General features: G+C 45.5%; 1 protein-coding gene across 2 annotated transcripts in view; it reads left to right on the top strand.

The window, feature by feature from the left end:
* The window catches only part of LOC121540894 (sideroflexin-5-like), a 50,060-nt gene extending 32,402 nt beyond the window's left edge, over positions 1–17,658 (top strand). For both annotated transcript variants that reach the window (XM_041850022.1, XM_041850030.1), the window contains 4 exons: positions 7,804–7,919; positions 13,158–13,243; positions 16,354–16,471; positions 16,713–17,658. In XM_041850022.1, the coding sequence (XP_041705956.1) occupies positions 7,804–7,919; positions 13,158–13,243; positions 16,354–16,471; positions 16,713–16,790 (398 nt within the window). In that variant the 3' untranslated portion in view covers positions 16,791–17,658. The remainder of the gene's footprint in view (positions 1–7,803; positions 7,920–13,157; positions 13,244–16,353; positions 16,472–16,712) is intronic.
* Positions 17,659–18,981: the final 1,323 nt, after the last annotated feature.

Raw genomic sequence — 18,981 nt, 5'->3', positions numbered from 1 at the left:
AAATTCCATAAGCAGGCACTTTTAGCTTGGATGTTAGCATATAAACATAATTTTTCCCCTCACAGATACTTTCTATGGAACAACAAAGATATATACAATTTATTTTTTGTATATTTTTTTTTCGTAACTGAGAATACAATTATTTTGGTTGGTTAGTTACTGAATGAGGATGAATATCTACTCTCATATGGGGAATTTCTTGATAAGTTTAGAATTCCAATAACCCCGAAATAATATGCAATTGTTTTTGATGCGATTCCTAGTTTAAAAAAAAGTTGTTTTAATTCCTCTGTGGTTGATGTAAGTAACATAGATTTACATTAAAATATAGTCATTGGCAATATTAACATCCTCAAAGATAAATGTAGTAATAAATAGATTAGGAATATTGTTTGTGATACTACATTTCCCTTGGAAGTTTACATACACTTAGGTTGGAGTCATTAAAACTCGTTTTTCAACCACTCCACAAATGTCTTGTTAACAAACTAGTTTTGGCAAGTCGGTTAGGACATCTACTTTGTGCATGACACAAGTAATTTATCCAACAATTGTTTACAGACAGATAATTTCACTTATAATTCACTGTATCACAATTCCAGTGGGTCAGATGTTTACATACACTAAGTTGACTGTGCCTTTAAACAGTTTGGATAATTCCAGAAAATGATGTAATGGCTTTAGAAGCTTCTGATAGGCTAATTGACATCATTTGAGTCAATTGGAGGTGTACCTGTGGATGTATTTCAAGGCCTACCTTCAAACTCAGTGCCTCTTTGCTTGACATCATGGGAAAATCAAAAGAAATCAGCCAAGACCTCAGAAAAAAAATGTTAGACCTCCACAAGTCTGGTTCATCCTTGGGAGCAATTTCCAAACGCCTGAAGGTACCATGTTCATCTGTACAAACAATAGTATGCAAGTATAAACACCATGGGACCACGCAGCCGTCATACTGCTCAGGAAGGAGACGCGTTCTGTCTCCTAGAGATGAACGAACGTACTTTGGTACGAAAAGTGCAAATCAATCCCAGAACAACAGCAAAGGACCTTGTGAAGATGCTGGAGGAAACAGGTACAAAAGTATCTAAATTCACATATTGACATAACCTGAAAGGCCGCTCAGCAAGGAAGAAGCCACTGCTCCAAAACCGCCATAAAAAAGCCAGACAACGGTTTGCAACTGCATATGGGGACAAATATCTTACTTTTTGGAGAAATGTCCTCTGGTTTGATGAAACAAAAATAGAACTGTTTGGCAATAAGGACCATCGTTATGTTTGGAGGAAAAAGGGGGTTGCTTGCAAGCCGAAGAACACCATTCCACCCGTGAAGCACGGGGGTGGCAGCATCATGCTGTGGGGGTGCTTTGCTGCAGGAGGGACTGGTGCACTTCACAAAATAGATGGCATCATGAGGAAGGAAAATTATGTGGATATATTGAAGCAACATCTCAAGACATCAGTCAGGAAGTTAAAGCTTGGTCGCAAATAGTTCTTCCAAATGGACAATGACCCCAAGCATACTTCCAAAGTTGTGGCAAAATGGCTTAAGGACAACAAAGTCAAGGTATTGGAGTGGCCATCACAAAGCCCTGACCTCAATCCTATAGAAAATGTGTGGGCAGAACTGAAAAAGCGTGTGCGAGCAAGGAGGCCTACAAACCTGACACAGTTACACCAGCTCTGTCAGGAGGAATGGGCCAAAATTCATCCAACTTATTGTGGGAAGCTTGTGGAAGGCTACCCGAAACGTTTGACCCAAGTTAAACAATTTAAAGGCAATGCTACCAAATACTAATTGAGTGTATGTAAACTTTTGACCCACTGGGAATGTGATGAAATAAATAAAAGCTGAAATAAATTATTCTCTCTACTATTATTCTGACATTTCACATTCTTAAAATAAAGTGGCAATCCTAACTGACCTAAGACAGGGAATTTTTACTAGGATTAAATGTCAGGAATTGTGAAAAACTGAGTTTAAATGTATTTGGCTAAGGTGTATGTAAACTTCCGACTTCAACTGCACAATGGAGGGAAAGCATGGAAAATTCCTAACAGATATTGTATCAGTAACAAGGTAAAGGAAATTTCATTTAAAATGTTACATAGAATTTATCCTGTGAAACATGTTTTGGAAAGATTCAAGCTGAATATTGACTATAATTGTGATTTCTGTGGAATGGAGAAGGAGTCCATTTATCATTAGTTTTTTCCCCCTGTATTTATAGTATAATTATTTTGATTGACATACAGAACTTTGTTACAAAGAAAACAGGACAGGTTGTACAATGTAATGGTTTTGATATACAGTGAGGGAAAAAAGTATTTGATCCCCTGCTGATTTTGTACGTTTGCCCACTGACAACAAAAAAATCCAGAAAAACGCATGTCAAAAATGTTATAAATTGATTTGCATTTTAATGAGGGAAATAATTATTTGACCCCCTCTCAATCAGAAAGATTTCTGGCTCCCAGGTGTCTTTTATACAGGTAACGAGCTGAGATTAGGAGCACACTCTTAAAGGGAGTGCTCCTAATCTCAGCTTGTTACCTGTATAAAAGACATCTGTCCACAGAAGCAATCAATCAATCAGATTCCAAACTCTCCACCATGGCCAAGACCAAAGAGCTCTCCAAGGATGTCAGGGACAAGATTGTAGACCTACACAAGGCTGGAATGGGCTACAAGACCATCGCCAAGCAGCTTGGTGAGAAGGTGACAACAGTTGGTGCGATTATTCGCAAATGGAAGAAACACAAAAGAACTGTCAATCTCCCTCGGCCTGGGGCTCCATGCAAGATCTCACCTTGTGGAGTTGCAATGATCATGAGAACGGTGAGGAATCAGCCCAGAACTACACGGGAGGATCTTGTCAATGATCTCAAGGCAGCTGGGACCATAGTCACCAAGAAAACAATTGGTAACACACTACGCCGTGAAGGACTGAAATCCTGCAGCGCCCGCAAGGTCCCCCTGCTCAAGAAAGCACATATACAGGCCCGTCTGAAGTTTGCCAATGAACATCTGAATGATTCAGAGGAGAACTGGGTGCAAGTGTTTTGGTCAGGTGAGACCAAAATCGAGCTCTTTGGCATCAACTCAACTCGCCTTGTTTGGAGGAGGAGGAATGCTGCCTATGACCCCAAGAACACCACCCCCACCGTCAAACATGGAGGTGGAAACATTATGCTTTGGGGGTGTTTTTCTGCTAAGGGGACAGGACAACTTCACCACATCAAAGGGACGATGGACGGGGCCATGTACCGTCAAATCTTGGGTGAGAACCTCCTTCCCTCAGCCAGGGCATTGAAAATGGGTCGTGGATGGATATTCCAGCATGACAATGACCCAAAACACACGGCCAAGGCAACAAAGGAGTGGCTCAAGAAGAAGCACATTAAGGTCCTGGAGTGGCCTAGCCAGTCTCCAGACCTTAATCCCATAGAAAATCTGTGGAGGGAGCTGAAGGTTCGAGTTGCCAAACGTCAGCCTCGAAACCTTAATGACTTGGAGAAGATCTGCAAAGAGGAGTGGGACAAAATCCCTTCTGAGATGTGTGCAAACCTGGTGGCCAACTACAAGAAACGTCTGACCTCTGTGATTGCCAACAAGGGTTTTGCCACCAAGTACTAAGTCATGTTTTGCAGAGGGGTCAAATACTTATTTCCCTCATTAAAATGCAAATCAATTTATAACATTTTTGACATGACATTTTTTTGTTGTTATTCTGTCTCTCACTGTTCAAATAAACCTACCTTTAAAATTATAGACTAATCATGTCTTTGTCAGTGGGCAAACATACAAAATCAGCAGGGGATCAAATACTTTTTTCCCTCACTGTAGACATTGATAAAGATGTAGGAAATTTAATTCAACTGCTAATAATATTAGGTACATTTCATATTCACAAATGCAAATGGTCTAATTCAAAACCTTACTTTTTTCACTTTATAAATGAATTTAAACAATATGGCACTACTAAAACATAAAACAAAAAGGCAATTAAAACTTTATTTAAAATATTATTAATTAATATGATTTGGTTTTTTTAGGATTCCTGGCAATGTAAATAGTTTGTATGTATGCTTGTTTGCATGTGACTATTCCTCTTTTGTATGTTAATATTTGTTTGTTAATAAAAAAACTAACAAAAATAGATAAATATATACTGCAATGGTGAAACTTGAAGCAGCAGCCGTGGCACAATCAATCGGAAATGGACAGCTCATGGTGCTGAAAGTAGGCAAATTCGAGTAGGCATAATTAATTTCAACAGTCTTCATTTTAATTACACTTTACTAACAACAAGATGGCTTTGTGTTGGAGCCTATTTCTTCCTATTTAAGAAATAAGAGGTAGGCCTATCTGTTTGAAGGACGAAATTAGGCTAAAGGCTGCTATATCCATAGATTTGTCGGTCGATTCCTCCACCCAACATGGACTCTTTAAATATCCTTCCTCCGTGTCAGTGAAGGGCTGTTAAGTTAAAACCAAGACTCGATTTGAGAGGAATAAGAGGGTATGCCATAGGCCTGCCTTTTATTAAAGAAAATGGAAAAAAGCACAGGCCTACCCCTTGTTAGCTTTTGAATAAAATAAAACGGACCGATTTATATAAAGGGATCTATAACAGTGCTTTGTTCCGTGGAGCTTTATGCTAGAATGACCGTGACTCCATTGCATATGGGGATATGACATTCAGAGGCTGAGCTACAACCTTCTATAGCCGAGGAGACAAAAATAGACTTTGCTTGGGAAGTAATCTAATTCTGTCACTATAAATTGATTAAGCTATTCACTTTCCGTACAATAGAAGATGTTTAAACCAAGACAGCTTTTAGGGAAACACTTGTGACCTTCTCTAGTTGGGTTAGGCCACGGAAGAAGAGTAGTCAGCAGTTAAAGCTTACATTTTTCTGCATTGGTAGGTCTACTCTGTCTGGGGTGGAAAGGTAGGTCTACTCTGTATGGGGTGGAAAGGTAGGTCTACTCTGTCTGGGGTGGAAAGGTAGGTCTACTCTGTCTGGGGTGGAAAGGTAGGTCTACTCTGTCTGGGGTGGAAAGGTAGGTCTACTCTGTATGGGGTGGAAAGGTAGGTCTACTCTGTCTGGGGTTGAAAGGTAGGCCTTTATTTAATCGGTCCATTTTATTTTCTTCAAAAGCTAACAAGGGGCAGATGTAATTATTTGCAAACAGGGGCAGTTTCATTGTAAACAAGACACTGATTTGGCATTGGAGAAATATGATAAGATGAACACATAGGCCTGTCTCTCTGTTCATTCTTAGCCTGTAATTTCAGTAATGTGTGTGGTATTGTAAAATATTCTGCTAATACGTAGAATTGAATGACATTTTTATAAAATGCACTTTTTTCTTGGACCTGCAAATACGATGATAGATTAATGCAATGCTTTTACTATAAAGGAGATCTTTCCACCCCTACTCTTGTGCACGGTGGTCTGTGAACCCACAACCTTCTGACCCTCAGCCCTGTGCTCTATCAAAATTCCTGCGTTGCCATGTAATGCTTACAGGACGAAGAACGGTTTCTAAAACTGCATATCTAAGGCTCTGGTCTGACCAAGAAGTGAGGGTAAACAGTAGACATGTTCTCTGCTTTCCATTTTGTTTTAATTATTATTTTGGGTATAGGGGAGGGTCACTTGTTTTTTTCAAGCGTTCAGAGAGAGTTTAGGTAAAATATATTTTGCTGAAGGGAAGGCCATCCATTTTCATTTCAGAGAGGTCCGATTTTCTCCATGTAACGCTTATTATAAATAACGTTCACTCCCTAAGCTTTGCGTGGTTAGCATTGTGTAGCTAATAGCTATCCTCCTATTACCTAGATCACTGTTTAATGTTGTCAAAGTTATACTGTAAGCTCTCCCCAGTTGTAAATGTGAAACCTACAGTGGGGAGAACAAGTATTTGATACACTGCTGATTTTGCAGGTTTTCCTACTTACAAAGCATGTAGAGGTCTGTAATTTTTTTTATCATAGGTACACTTCAACTGTGAGGGACGGAATCTAAAACAAAAATCCAGAAAATCACATTGTATGATTTTTAAGTAATTAATTTGCATTTTATTGCATGACATAAGTATTTCATCACCTACCAACCAGTAAGAATTCCGGCTCTCACAGACCTGTTAGTTTTTCTTTAAGAAGCCCTCCTGTTCTCCACTCATTACCTGTATTAACTGCACCTGTTTGAACTTGTTACCTGTATAAAAGACACCTGTCCACACTCTCAATCAAACAGACTCCAACCTCTCCACAATGGCCAAGACCAGAGAGCTGTATAAGGACATCAGGGATAAAATTGTAGACCTGCACAAGGCTGGGATGGGCTACAGGACTATAGGCAAGCAGCTTGGTGAGAAGGCAACAACTGTTGGCGCAATTATTAGAAAATGGAAGAAGTTCAAGATGACGGTCAATCACCCTCGGTCTGGGGCTCCATGCAAGATCTCACCTCGTGGGGCATCAATGATCATGAGGAAGGTGAGGGATCAGCCCAGAACTACACGGCAGGACCTGGTCAATGACCTGAAGAGAGCTGGGACCACAGTCTCAAAGAAAACCATTAGTAACACACTATGCCGTCATGGATTAAAATCCTGCAGCGCACGCAAGATCCCCCTGCTCAAGCCAGCGCATGTCCAGGCCCATCTGAAGTTTGCCAATGACAATCTGGATGATCCAGAGGAGGAATGGGAGAAGGTCATGTGGTCTGATGAGACATAAATATAGCTTTTTGGTCTAAACTCCACTCGCCGTGTTTGGAGGAAGAAGAAGGATGAGTACAACCCCAAGAACACCATCCCAACCGTGAAGTATGGAGGTGGAAACATCATTCTTTGGGGATGCTTTTCTGCAAAGGGGACAGGACGACTGCACCGTATTGAGGGGAGGATGGATGGGGCCATGTATCGCGAGATCTTGGCCAACAACCTCCTTCCCTCAGTAAGAGCATTGAAGATGGGTCGTGGCTGGGTCTTCCAGCATGACAACGACCCGAAACACACAGCCAGGGCAACTAAGGAGTGGCTCCGTAAGAAGAATCTCAAGGTCCTGGAGTGGCCTAGCCAGTCTCCAGACCTGAACCCAATAGAAAATATTTGGAGGGAGCTGAAAGTCCGTATTGCCCAGCGACAGCCCCAAAACCTGAAGGATCTGGAGAAGGTCTGTATGGAGGAGTGGGCCAAAATCCCTGCTGCAGTGTGTGCAAACCTGGTCAAGACCTACAGGAAACGTATGATCTCTGTAATTGCAAACAAAGGTTTCTGTACCAAATATTAAGTTCTGCTTTTCTGATGTATCAAATACTTATGTCATGCAATAAAATGCAAATTAATTACTTAAAATCATACAATGTGATTTTCTGGATTTTTGTTTTAGATTCAGTCTCTCCTAGTTGAAGTGTACATATGATAAAAATTACAGACCTCTACATGCTTTGCAAGTAGGAAAACCTGCAAAATCGGCAGTGTATCAAATACTTGTTCTCCCCACTATATGTACTTACTGAGGGCTGGTCTATAGAAATCCCTTGCTGAAGTGGAATCCTCCAAACAAATCAATATGAAATGTATACATTGGCCCTGTTGGAATGCTCTTAAAATGCATCTATCCTTTCTCCCATCCCTAAAGTAGTCTAGTCGTCAGATTAGTGATTACTTCAAGGACGGGAGGAAGGAAAGATGCATTTTTACAGTATTTAAACAGGTAGGTCTCAATGTCAGCTGAATGTCATGCAACGGCACTGTCACAACCAGTCTTCTCCACTTTCTCAGCCAGTGCCAACATTTGCAACGTGGGCCTCATGAGGCACAATGAGCTGTCGGAGGGCATCGACGTGCTGGACGGAAATGGGAACGTGGTGGGCTCCTCAAAGATTGCTGCCAAACATGTGAGTGGCTGGCCATCGGTGAGAACTCTCACACTAGTCTGTATAAAAACACTGTTTCCTTCCTGGCCATAAAATGAATGGAATCATTCCACAAAAACAAACTGCCTAGCTAGCAATCAAACATACTTTGCAGATATATCAAATTCATATTTCTATTCAATATTTGACCATATTTGAGGGGTCTTTAGACTGAAAGATACCCTGACCAAGATAGCCATCCTGTTATCATGTTGTCGATATGCCTATACCCATTCTAGTGTTCTATTTAATTATGTGTTCCTGGCTAAATATGTTTTCTGTAAACTGTTGATATTGTATATTCAATGCTGTCATGAATGTCTGTGGAATGCGGTAGGCCAGAGTCAAGCGCAGGACACAGAATGAAATGAAAATCTACTTTACTGTATAGTAAAGAAACAAGCAAAACCTCCAACACAGGGAGGAGCAACCCGCTCACAAACGACACTCGTAACAAGTAACAAACACAACACACAGTGGGAGCGAACAGGTTAAATAGGGAAGGACATAATACATAATGGGAAACAGGTGTGCAACACTAGAAAACACCCAGATGAACATAGAAACATAAAACATAGATCGGCAGCAGCTAGTACTCCGGTGACGACGAATGCCGAAGCCTGCCCGAGCCAGAAGGAAGGGCAGTCTTGGCAGAATCCGTGACAGTACCCCCCGACGTGTGGCTCCAGCCGTGCGTCGACACCGGCCTCGGGGACGGCCAGGAGGATGCGGCGCGGGGCGAGTCGGATGATTACGATGAAATTCTCTCAACAAGGAGGGATCGAGGATATCCCTCCTAGGAACCCAGCACCGCTCCTCTGGACCATACCCCTCCCACTCCACGAGATACTGCAGGCCCCCCATCCAACGCCTCGAATACAGGATGTTACGGACCGAGTACGCCGGTGCCCCCTCGATGTCAAGTGGGGGCGGAGGAACCTCCCGTATCTCAGATTCCTGGAGTGGACCAGCTACCACCGGCCTGAGGAGAGACACATGGAACGAGGGGTTAATGCAATAATTAGTAGGAAGCTGTAACCTATAACATACCTCGTTCAATCTCCTCAGGACTTTAAATGGGCCCACAAACCACCTACCCAACTTCCGGCAGGGCAGGCGAAGGGTCAGGTTTCGGATCGAGAGCCAGACCCGGTCCCCCGGTGCATACACCGGGGCTTCACTGCGGTAGCGGTCGGCGCTCGCCTTCTGCAGCCTGATGGCCCGCTGCAGGCGTTCATGGCCAGCGTCCCAGGTCTCCTGCGAGTGCCGAACCCACTCGTCCACCGCATGTACCTCGATCTGGCTCTGATGCCAAGGTGCCAGGGCCGGCTGATAACCTAACACACTGGAAAGGAGTGAGGTCAGTTGAGGAGTGGCGGTTGGAGTTGATTGCCATCTCTGCCCAGGATAGGAAAACCGACCACTCCCCTCGCCGGTCCTGGCAATACGACCTCAGAAACCTACCCACCTCCTGGTTGATTCTCTCCACCTGCCCGTTACTCTCGGGGTGAAAACCTGAGGTAAGGCTAACCGAGATCCCCAACCGTTCCATGAACGCCCTCCAAACCCGTGTGTAAATAGGGCCTCTGCAGTTTGTAGGGCCGTAGGGAGTCCGGGCAGAGGAAGGAGGCGACAGGACTTAGAAAACCGATCCACAACGACTAGGATGGTTGTGTTCCCTTTTGAGGGAGGAAGATCAGTCATAAAATCCACCGATAGGTGGGACCACGGTCGTTGTGGAACGGGTAGGGGGTGTAATTTCCCTCTGGGCAGGTGTCTAGGAGCTTTACACTGGGCGCACACCGAGCAGGGGGAAACATAAACCCTCACGTCCTTAGCTAAGGTGGGCCACCAGTACTTCCCACTAAGACAGTTCACTGTCCGACCGATGCCAGGATGACCAGAGGAGGGTGACGTGTGAGCCCAATAGATCAAACGATCGGGGACCTCCAGCGGTACGTACATACGACCCTCTGGACCCTGGGGAGGAGTGGGTTCGTTACGCAACGCCCGCTCGATATCCGCGTCAACCTCCCATACCACCGGTGCCACCAGACACGACGCCGGAAGTATGGGAGTGGGCGCCACGGAACTCTCCTCCGTGTCATACAGTCGGGACAGAGCATCTGCCTTCGCCGCTCGGATGTACTCCAGATTGCGGTGGTCAGTTAAAATGAGAAAAGGGTGTTTAGCCCCCTCAAGCCAATGTCGCCACGCTTTCAGGGCTTTGACCACAGCCAACAGCTCCCGGTCCCCCACATCATAGTTGCGCTCCTCCGGGCTGAGTTTCTTCGAAAAGAAAGCACAGGGGCAGAGCTTGGGTGGCGTGCCCGAGCACTGAGAAAGTACAGTGCCTATCCCAGCCTCGGACGCGTCCACCTCAACCGTGAAGGCCAAGGAGGGATCCGGATGAGCCAGCACTGGATTACGCACGGCCAAAATGCGGTCACTCTCCATCCTCACCCCAGACGCGGACATGTGGTACCCTAGGAAGGAGATGGAGTCCTGAAAGAACAGGCATTTCTCTGCCTTAGCATACAGATCATGCTCCAACAGTCTTCCAAGCACTTTACGCACCAGGGACACATGCTCGGCCCTTGTAGTGGAGTATATAAGGATGTCATCAATATACACCACTACCCCTTGTCCGTGCAGGTCCCTGAAAATCTCATCCACAAATGATTGGAAAACTGATGGAGCATTCATTAACCCGTATGGCATGACAAGATACTCATAATGTCCAGAGGTGGTACTAAATGCCTTCTTCCACTCATCTCCCTCCCGGATACGCACTTAGTTGTACGCGCTCCTGAGATCCAAATTTGTGAAGAAGCGTGCCCCGTGCAATGATTCCGTCATACTAGCTATCAGGGGTAATGGATAGCTGTACTTGATGGTAATCTGATTTAAGCCACGGTAATCAATGCACGGGCGTAACCCACCATCTTTCTTCTTCACAAAAAAGAAACTTGAGACAGGTGAAGTGGATGGCCGAATGTATCCCTGTCTCAGAGATTCGGTGACATATGTCTCCATAGCTGCCCTTTCCTCCTGTGACAAAGGATACACGTGACTCCGGGGAAGTGCAGCTCCTACCTGGAGATTTATCGCGCAATCCCCCGGACGATGGGGTGGTAATTTAGTCGCCCTCTTTTTACTGAAGGCGATAGCCAAATCGGCATACACGGCAGGAATGTGCATAGTGGAAACCTGGTTTGGACTTTCCACCGTAGTTGCCCCCAAGGAAACTCCTACACACCTCCCTGAACACTGACTGGACCATCCCTTGAGAGCCCTCTGTTGCCATGAAATCGTGGGGTCATGAATGGTTAAGCAGGGAAGTCCCAACACCACAGGATACGCAGGAGAATCAATCAGATAGAGGCTAATCCTCTCCTCATGACCCCCCTGCGTCCTCATCAGAAGTGGAGCGGTGACCTCCCTGATTATGCCTGACCCTAACGGGCGACTATCTAATGCATGCACAGGGAAAGATTTATCAACAGACACAGTAGGGATCCCTAAACTACGAGCATACTGGCGATCAATAACATTCCCAGCCGTGCCTGAATCTACTAGCGCCTTATGCTGGGAATGGGGGGGGAAAACTCTGGAAAAACAATATCAATACACAGATTAGCAACAGGGGGCTCTGGGTGAGTCGGGTGCCTACTCACCTGAGACGGTCGACCAGTGCTCTGCCTGCTGCCTCGACCTCCTGAGAACCCTCCCCAGCACCGACCAGCAGTGTGTCCTCTGCGGCCACAGTTGGTGCAGGGGACGGTCCCTCTCCCCGTCTCCCTAACCGCAGCACCTCCGAGCTCCATAGGGGTAGGCTCGGAGGAGCTGGGAGATGGAATGGACGGCCCCGATCAGAACGTCCGCGGGCTGCCAACAGGTTATCCAACCTGATGGACATGTCCACCAGTTGGTCCAGGTTGAGATCGGTGTCCCTGCAGGCCATGTTCCCGACGGACGTCCTCCCTTAAGCTGCAACGATAAAGGTCGATCAGGGCCCTCTCATTCCATCCTGCGCTGGCTGCTAAAGTTCTAAACTCCAGCGCAAACTCCTGCGCGCTCCTCATCTCCTGTCGTAAGTGTAACAGACGTTCACCCGCCGCTCTCCCCTCTGGTGGATGATCAAATACCGCCCGGAAGCGGCGCGTGAAATCCTCGTAGCGGACAGTTCGAGTCTATTCCTCCCCACTCGGCATTGGCCCATTCAAGCGCCTTCCCCGATAGATAGGAGATGAGGGCGGACACGCCGGGTGAATGGTGGCCAGGTAGAGCTCTACCTGGAGGAGAAATCCCTGGCACCCGGCAGGTGTACCGTCATATGCCCTCGGGAGCGAGAGCCGAATCCCACTGGACCCAGATGGCGGAGTGGTAACCAGTGTTGTAGGTGGTTGAGTGGTTGGAGATGGTGACGGGATACCACCTCTCTCCCATCGTTCCATCGTCTGGAACACTCGTTCCATGGTGACACCGAGAGTCTGAATCATCATCTCTTGTCGTTGGACTCGTTCCTCCATCGTCTCGGTTAATCCGGCTGTTCCTGCTGACTCCATAGAGGTGTGTGTTTCTGTCATGAATGTCTGTGGAATGCGGTGGGCCAGAGTCAAGCGCAGGACACAGAATGAAATGAAAATCTACTTTACTGTATAGTAAAGAAACAAGCAAAACCTCCAACACAGGGAGGGTCAACCCGCTCACAAACGACACTCGTATCAAGTAACAAACACGCACAACACACAGTGGGAGAGAACAGGTTAAATAGGGAAGGACATAATACATAATGGGAAACAGGTGTGCAATACTAGACAACACCCAGATGAACATAGAAACATAAAACATAGATCGGCAGCAGCTAGTACTCCGGTGACGACGAACGCCGAAGCCTGCCCGAGCCAGAAGGAAGGGCAGTCTCGTCAGAATCCGTGACAAATGCGAAATGTGTATTTTTAATGTGTGGAGAAATGTGTATTTTTAATGTGTGGAGAATCCGTTTCTGAATAGTCTGTCCACTACTGAAGTCAGTATGATTCTTCATATGAGGTTGAATAAAGAACAGGTTTATTTTATAATGCATTATTTGTCTATTTATACCTTTTTCTACATGTCCATATGCCATATCCTTCTAATCTCATGGGAGGGGGAATTTCATCCACATTGCAATATTTTGAATTGAATCATGTGCACAATATTTTTCTTCCCCCCCAGGCAATTATGGAGACAGCCTTTACCAGAGTGGTCCTCCCGATGCCAATCTTTGTCCTTCCTCCCATCATCATGTCCTACCTAGAAAAGTATGTCAAGCTTCTAGATGGGTCGGAAATATTTATTGTACTGCCTTGTCAAGTCCCTGCATTAATGTCAGGATAGTATCAGTTGAAATACCTAAAGCCTGAGGAACAGAGTTCTGGATAGGACAATGTTTACAACAGATGAACAGTCTATGGCATTACATTTTTTGCAAGAGGTGGAGTTGTTTACAATTACTATTGTAATCAAATCAAATCAAATTGTATTTGTCAAATGCGCCAAATACAACAGTGAAATGCTTACTTACAAGCCCTAAACCAACAATGCAGTTTTAAGAAAGAATACCCCCAAAAAATACAATACAAAATAATACGAAATAAAAGTAACAAATAATTAAAGAGCAGCAGTAAAAATAACAATAGCGAGGATATATACAGGGGGTACCGGTACCGAGTCCATGTGCGGGGGCACCGGTTAGTCGAGGTAATTGAGGTAATATGTACATGTAGGTACAGTTATTAAAGTGACTATGCATAGATAATAAACAGAGAGTAGCAGCAGCGTAAAAGAGGGGGGGGGTAGAAGCTGTTTAGAAGCCTCTTGGACCTAGACTTGGCGCTCCGATACCGCTTGCCGTGCGGTAGCAGAGAGAACAGTCTATGACTAGGGTGGCTGGAGTCTTTGACCATTTTTAGGGCCTTCCTCTGACAACGCCTGGTATAGAGGTCCTGGATGGCAGGAAGCTTGGCCCCAGTGATGTACTGGGCCGTACGCACTACCCTCTGTAGTGCCTTGCGGTCGGAGGCCGAACAGTTGCCATACCAGGCAGTGATGCAACCAGTCAGGATGCTCTCGATGGTGCAGCTGTAGAACCTTTTATGGATCTGAGGACCCATGCCAAATCTTTTCAGTCTCCTTAGGGGGAATGGGTTTTGTCGTGCCCTCTTCACGACTGTCTTGGTGTGCTTGGACCATGTTAGTTTGTTGGTGATGTGGACACCAAGGAACTTTAAGCTCTCAACCTGCTCCACTACAGCCCCGTTGATGAGAATGGGGGCGTGCTCGGTCCCCTTCTTTTTCCTATAGTCCACAATCATCTCCTTTGTCTTGATCAAATTGAGGGTGAGGTTGTTGTCCACACGGCCAGGTCTCTGACCTCCTCCCTATAGGCTGTCTCGTCGTTGTCAGTGATCATTCCTACCACTGTTGTGTCATCGGCAAACTTAATGATGGTGTTGGAGTCGTGCCTGGCCATGCAGTCATGAGTGAACAGGGAGTACAGGAGGGGACTGAGCATGCACCCCTGAGGGGCCCCCATGTTGAGGATCAGCGTGGCGGATGTGTTGTTACCTACCCTTACCACCTGGGGGCGGCCCGTCAGGAAGTCCAGGATCCAGTTGCAGAAGGAGGTGTTTAGTCCCAGGGTCCATAGCTTAGTGATGAGCATTGAAGGCACTATGGTGTTGAACGCTGAGCTGTAGTCAATGAATAGCATTCTGACATAGGTGTTCCTTTTGTCCAGGTGTGAAAGGGCAGTGTGGAGGGCAATAGAGATTGCATCATCTGTGGGTCTATTGGGGCGGTATGCAAATTGGAGTGGGTCTAGGGTTTCTGGGATAACGGTGTTGATGTGAGCCATGACCAGCCTTTCAAAGCACTTCATGGCTACAGACGTGAGTGCTACTGGTCGGTAGTCATTTAGGCAGGTTACCTGAGTGTTCTTGGGCACAGGGACTATGGTGGTCTGCTTGAAACATGTTGGTATTACAGACTCAGACAGGGAGAGGTTGAAAATGTCAGTGAAGACACTTGCCAGTTGGGCAGCGCATGCTCGGTGTACATGCCCTGGTAATCCGTCTGGCCCTTCGGACTTGTGAATGTTGACCTGTTTAAAGGTCTTACTCACATCGGCTACAGAGAGCGTGATCACATAGTCGTCCGGAACAGCTGATGCTCTCATGCATGTTTCAGTGTTACTTGCCTCGAAGCGAGCATAGAAGTAATTTTGCTCATCTGGTAGGCTTGTGTCACTGGGCAGCTCGCAGCTGTGCTTCCCTTTGTAGTCTGTAATAGTTTTCAAGCCCTGCCACATCCGACGAACGTCAAAGGCGGTGTAGTACAATTTGATCTTAGTCCTGTATTGACGCTTTGCCTGTTTGATGGTTCGTAGGGCATAGCAGGATTTCTTATAAGCTTCCGGGTTAGAGTCCCACTCCTTGAAAGCGGCAGCTCTACCCTTTAGCTCAGTGCGGATGTTGCCTGTAATCCATGGCTTCTGGTTGGGGTATGTACGTACGGTCAATGTGGGGACGATGTCATCAATGCACTTATTGATGAAGCCAGTGACTGATGTGGTGTACTCCTCAATTCCATCGGAAGAATCCCGGAACATATTCCAGTCTGTGTTGGCAAAACAGTCCTGTACCTTAGCATCTGCTTCATCTGACCACTTTTTTATTGACACACTGGTGCTTCCTGCTTTAGTTTTTGCTTGTTAACAGGAATCAGGACGATAGGATTATGGTCAGATTTGCAAAATGGAGGGTGAGGGAGAGCTTTGTACGCGTCTCTGTGTGTGGAGTAAAGGTGGTCTTGAGTTATTTTCCCACTGGTTGCACATTTAACATCCTGGTAGAAATGCGGTAAAACTGATTTAAGTTTCCCTGCATTAAAGTCCCCGGCCACTAGGAGCGCCACCTCTGGATGAGCGTTTTCCTGTTTGCTTATGGCCGTATACAGTTCATTGAGTGCGGTCTTAGTGCCAGCATCGGTTTGTGGTGGTACATAGACAGCTACGAAGAATATTGATGAAAACTCTCTCGGTAGATAGTGTGGTCTACAGCTTATCATGAGAGACTCTACCTCAGGCGAGCAAAACCTTGAGACTTCCTTAGATATCGTGCACCAGCTGTTGTTTACAAATATACATAGACCGCCACCCCTTGTCTTACCAGAGGCTGCTATTCTATCCTGCCGATACAGTGTATAACCCGCCAGCTGTATGTTTTATTGTCAATTACACCAGAGAGGTGCAGTGAATTGTGTTGTTTTACAGGGTCAGCCAATCGTGTGTAAGAAATATTGTATTAGTGTTGAGATTGTACTCAATACAAATGCCAATATGAAAATGTGTGCTTCCCTTCATGTCTGTTAGACTTCCATTCCTGCAGACGAATCGGAGGCTGTTGCTGCCCATCCACAGCCTGGTGTGTCTGGCTACCTTCAGCCTCTCCCTGCCCTTAGCCATCAGCCTATTCCCACAGATGTCTCAGGTACTACTGCTGCTGCTATCCCTGGAGGCTGGCTGGACAGCTGGGGAGGAATTCACCTCACACACACTTCACTTGTCATTTCTTTCTTCACTTTTCAGTTACCTTTTTTTTCTCACTTGTAGTTAAGAAAGAACAACAAAGGTTCTGGGTTTAGAGGTACTGTGAATGGCTATTAGGCGTTGCAGAGGGTTGGTAGGCGTATTGTGTGCTTACATCTCTTTCTCTGGTTCAACGTCAATAGATCGAGGTGTCTCAGCTTGAGCCTGAGATCGCCATGGCAACCGATAGCAAGGTGGTGACCTACAACAAGGGACTGTGATGACGGCCCCCGAGGAGAAGGTAGAGGACAGGGCACGGAACAGCGATTTAAATGAGCCTCCTTTTTGATTGGCTGTCACGGACACTCCAGGTCTCTCTGCGGTGTAGGGTGAAGTTGCACCTAGATGCTGATCTTGGGTCAGTTTAGCATTTTCCCCACTAATGGATTCAGGGAAGGGAAGCTGATCCTAGATCTGTACCTAGGGGAAGCTTCACCCCGGAGCTCTCTCTCCCATAGCCTAACATGGTAACAGGTCTAGGCACTTTCTGCTGCATATAGTGTAGCATATATTATCATGTGCTGTCTTAACCAATATGTTTTATTGTCACTTACACCAGAGAGGTGCAGTGAATTGTGTTGTTTTACAGGGTCAGCCATTGCAGTCCGGCACCCCTGGAGCATATTAGGGTTAAGTGCCTTGCTCAAGGGCACATCTGCAGATGTTTTACCTTTCGGTTACTTGCCCAACACTCTAACCGCTAGGCTACTTACCACCTATTATGCCAATCAGGAATGATTGAGGAAGTTAAAGAAATAATAGACTAATAATATATTATGATGGAACTTTATCATGTTATGCCTATACCAGCTATTTTACAATTGGTGGTGCTGATCAACCCATTCATATGAAATATGTTTTTATTGTTCACCCAAATTACTGTAGTTGTTTGAATGTTTGGGGGAGGACATACATGTACTGACGTCAAAACATATTTAGTATTTTTCTGAAATAGTTTATATTTTTAAATCAAAAAGAGTTTTACAAGCATATCAGTGTTGAGTGATAGATCCTGATTGGCTGTTCATGTCTTATGATGGGCGGCAGGTAGCTTAGTGGTTAAGAGCGTTGTGCCAGTAACCGAAAGGTCGCTGGTTCTAATCCCCGAGCCGACTAGGTGAAAAATCTGTCGATGTGCCCTTGAGCAAGGCACTTAACCCTAATTGCTCCTGTAAGTTGCTCTGGATAAGAGCGTCTGCTAAATGACTAAAATGTAAATGATGCCACATAAAATGTTAAAAAGTAGGCTACACTACACAGTAGGACAGATTAACAAAGAGGACCCTGTTCAGAAACAGCCCTGTCCTAGCCTCTCCACCCTGTCCTTTTCTCTACACCCTGTCCTTTTCTGTACACCCTGTCCTTTTCTCTACACCCTGTCCTTTTCTCAACACCCTGTCCTTTTCTCTACACCCTGTCCTAGCCTCTACACCCTGTCCTTTTCTCTACTCCCTGTCCTTTTCTGTACACCCTGTCCTAGCCTCTACACCCTGTCCTTTTCTCTCCACCCTGTCCTTTTCTCTACACCCTGTCCTACCCTCTCCACCCTGTCCTTTTCTCTCCACCCTGTCCTAGCCTCTACACCCTGTCCTTTTCTCAACACCCTGTCCTTTCCTGTACACCCTGTCCTTTTCTCTACACCCTGTCCTTTCCTGTACACCCTGTCCTTTTCTCTACACCCTGTCCTTTTCTCTACACCCTGTCCTTTTCTCAACACCCTGTCCTTTCCTGTACACCCTGTCCTTTTCTCTACACCCTGTCCTTTTCTCTACACCCTGTCCTTTTCTCAACACCCTGTCCTTTCCTGTACACCCTGTCCTTTTCTCAACACCCTGTCCTTTCCTGTACACCCTGTCCTTTTCTCTACACCCTGTCCTTTCCTGTACACCCTGTCCTTTTCTGTACACCCTGTCCTAGCCTCTCCACCCTGTCCTTTTCTCTACACCCTGTCCTACCCTCTACACCCTGTCCTAGCCATTGGATTGGTGTTAGTGTTGGCTGGAAGGACGTTTCTGCCACTATGATGGGTAATGTGCACACTTGGGGAGAAGGGTGGAGAATCGGGATGCAGCTGAGGTCTGTTTATTGACAAGAGTCTTTCTAGGACATTTTAGAGGGGAGTTGGTTTGTGGACCAAGGTTGCTAAAAAATATATATATATATATATTCTACGTTTTAGATTTTTATATATGTTCCCTTCAAGATGATCATAGTATGAGAAATGGTACAAATAGTATTGACTGATTGAAAAAGTTTAAATAACTGGTGAATAACTTATTTTTGCACAGTAAAATATTTTTGTGTATATATAATAACATTATTACCTGAATATATTGTACTAACCAATGTGTGTTACCCACATCCTCCTGGACATATTTAAAGCTGGAATTCTTAGTTGCTACATCCATTTTT

Source organism: Coregonus clupeaformis, chromosome 3 (assembly GCF_020615455.1).
Source record: "Coregonus clupeaformis isolate EN_2021a chromosome 3, ASM2061545v1, whole genome shotgun sequence".
Taxonomy (NCBI): domain Eukaryota; kingdom Metazoa; phylum Chordata; class Actinopteri; order Salmoniformes; family Salmonidae; genus Coregonus; species Coregonus clupeaformis.
This window is presented reverse-complemented; position numbering and strand designations above follow the sequence as displayed.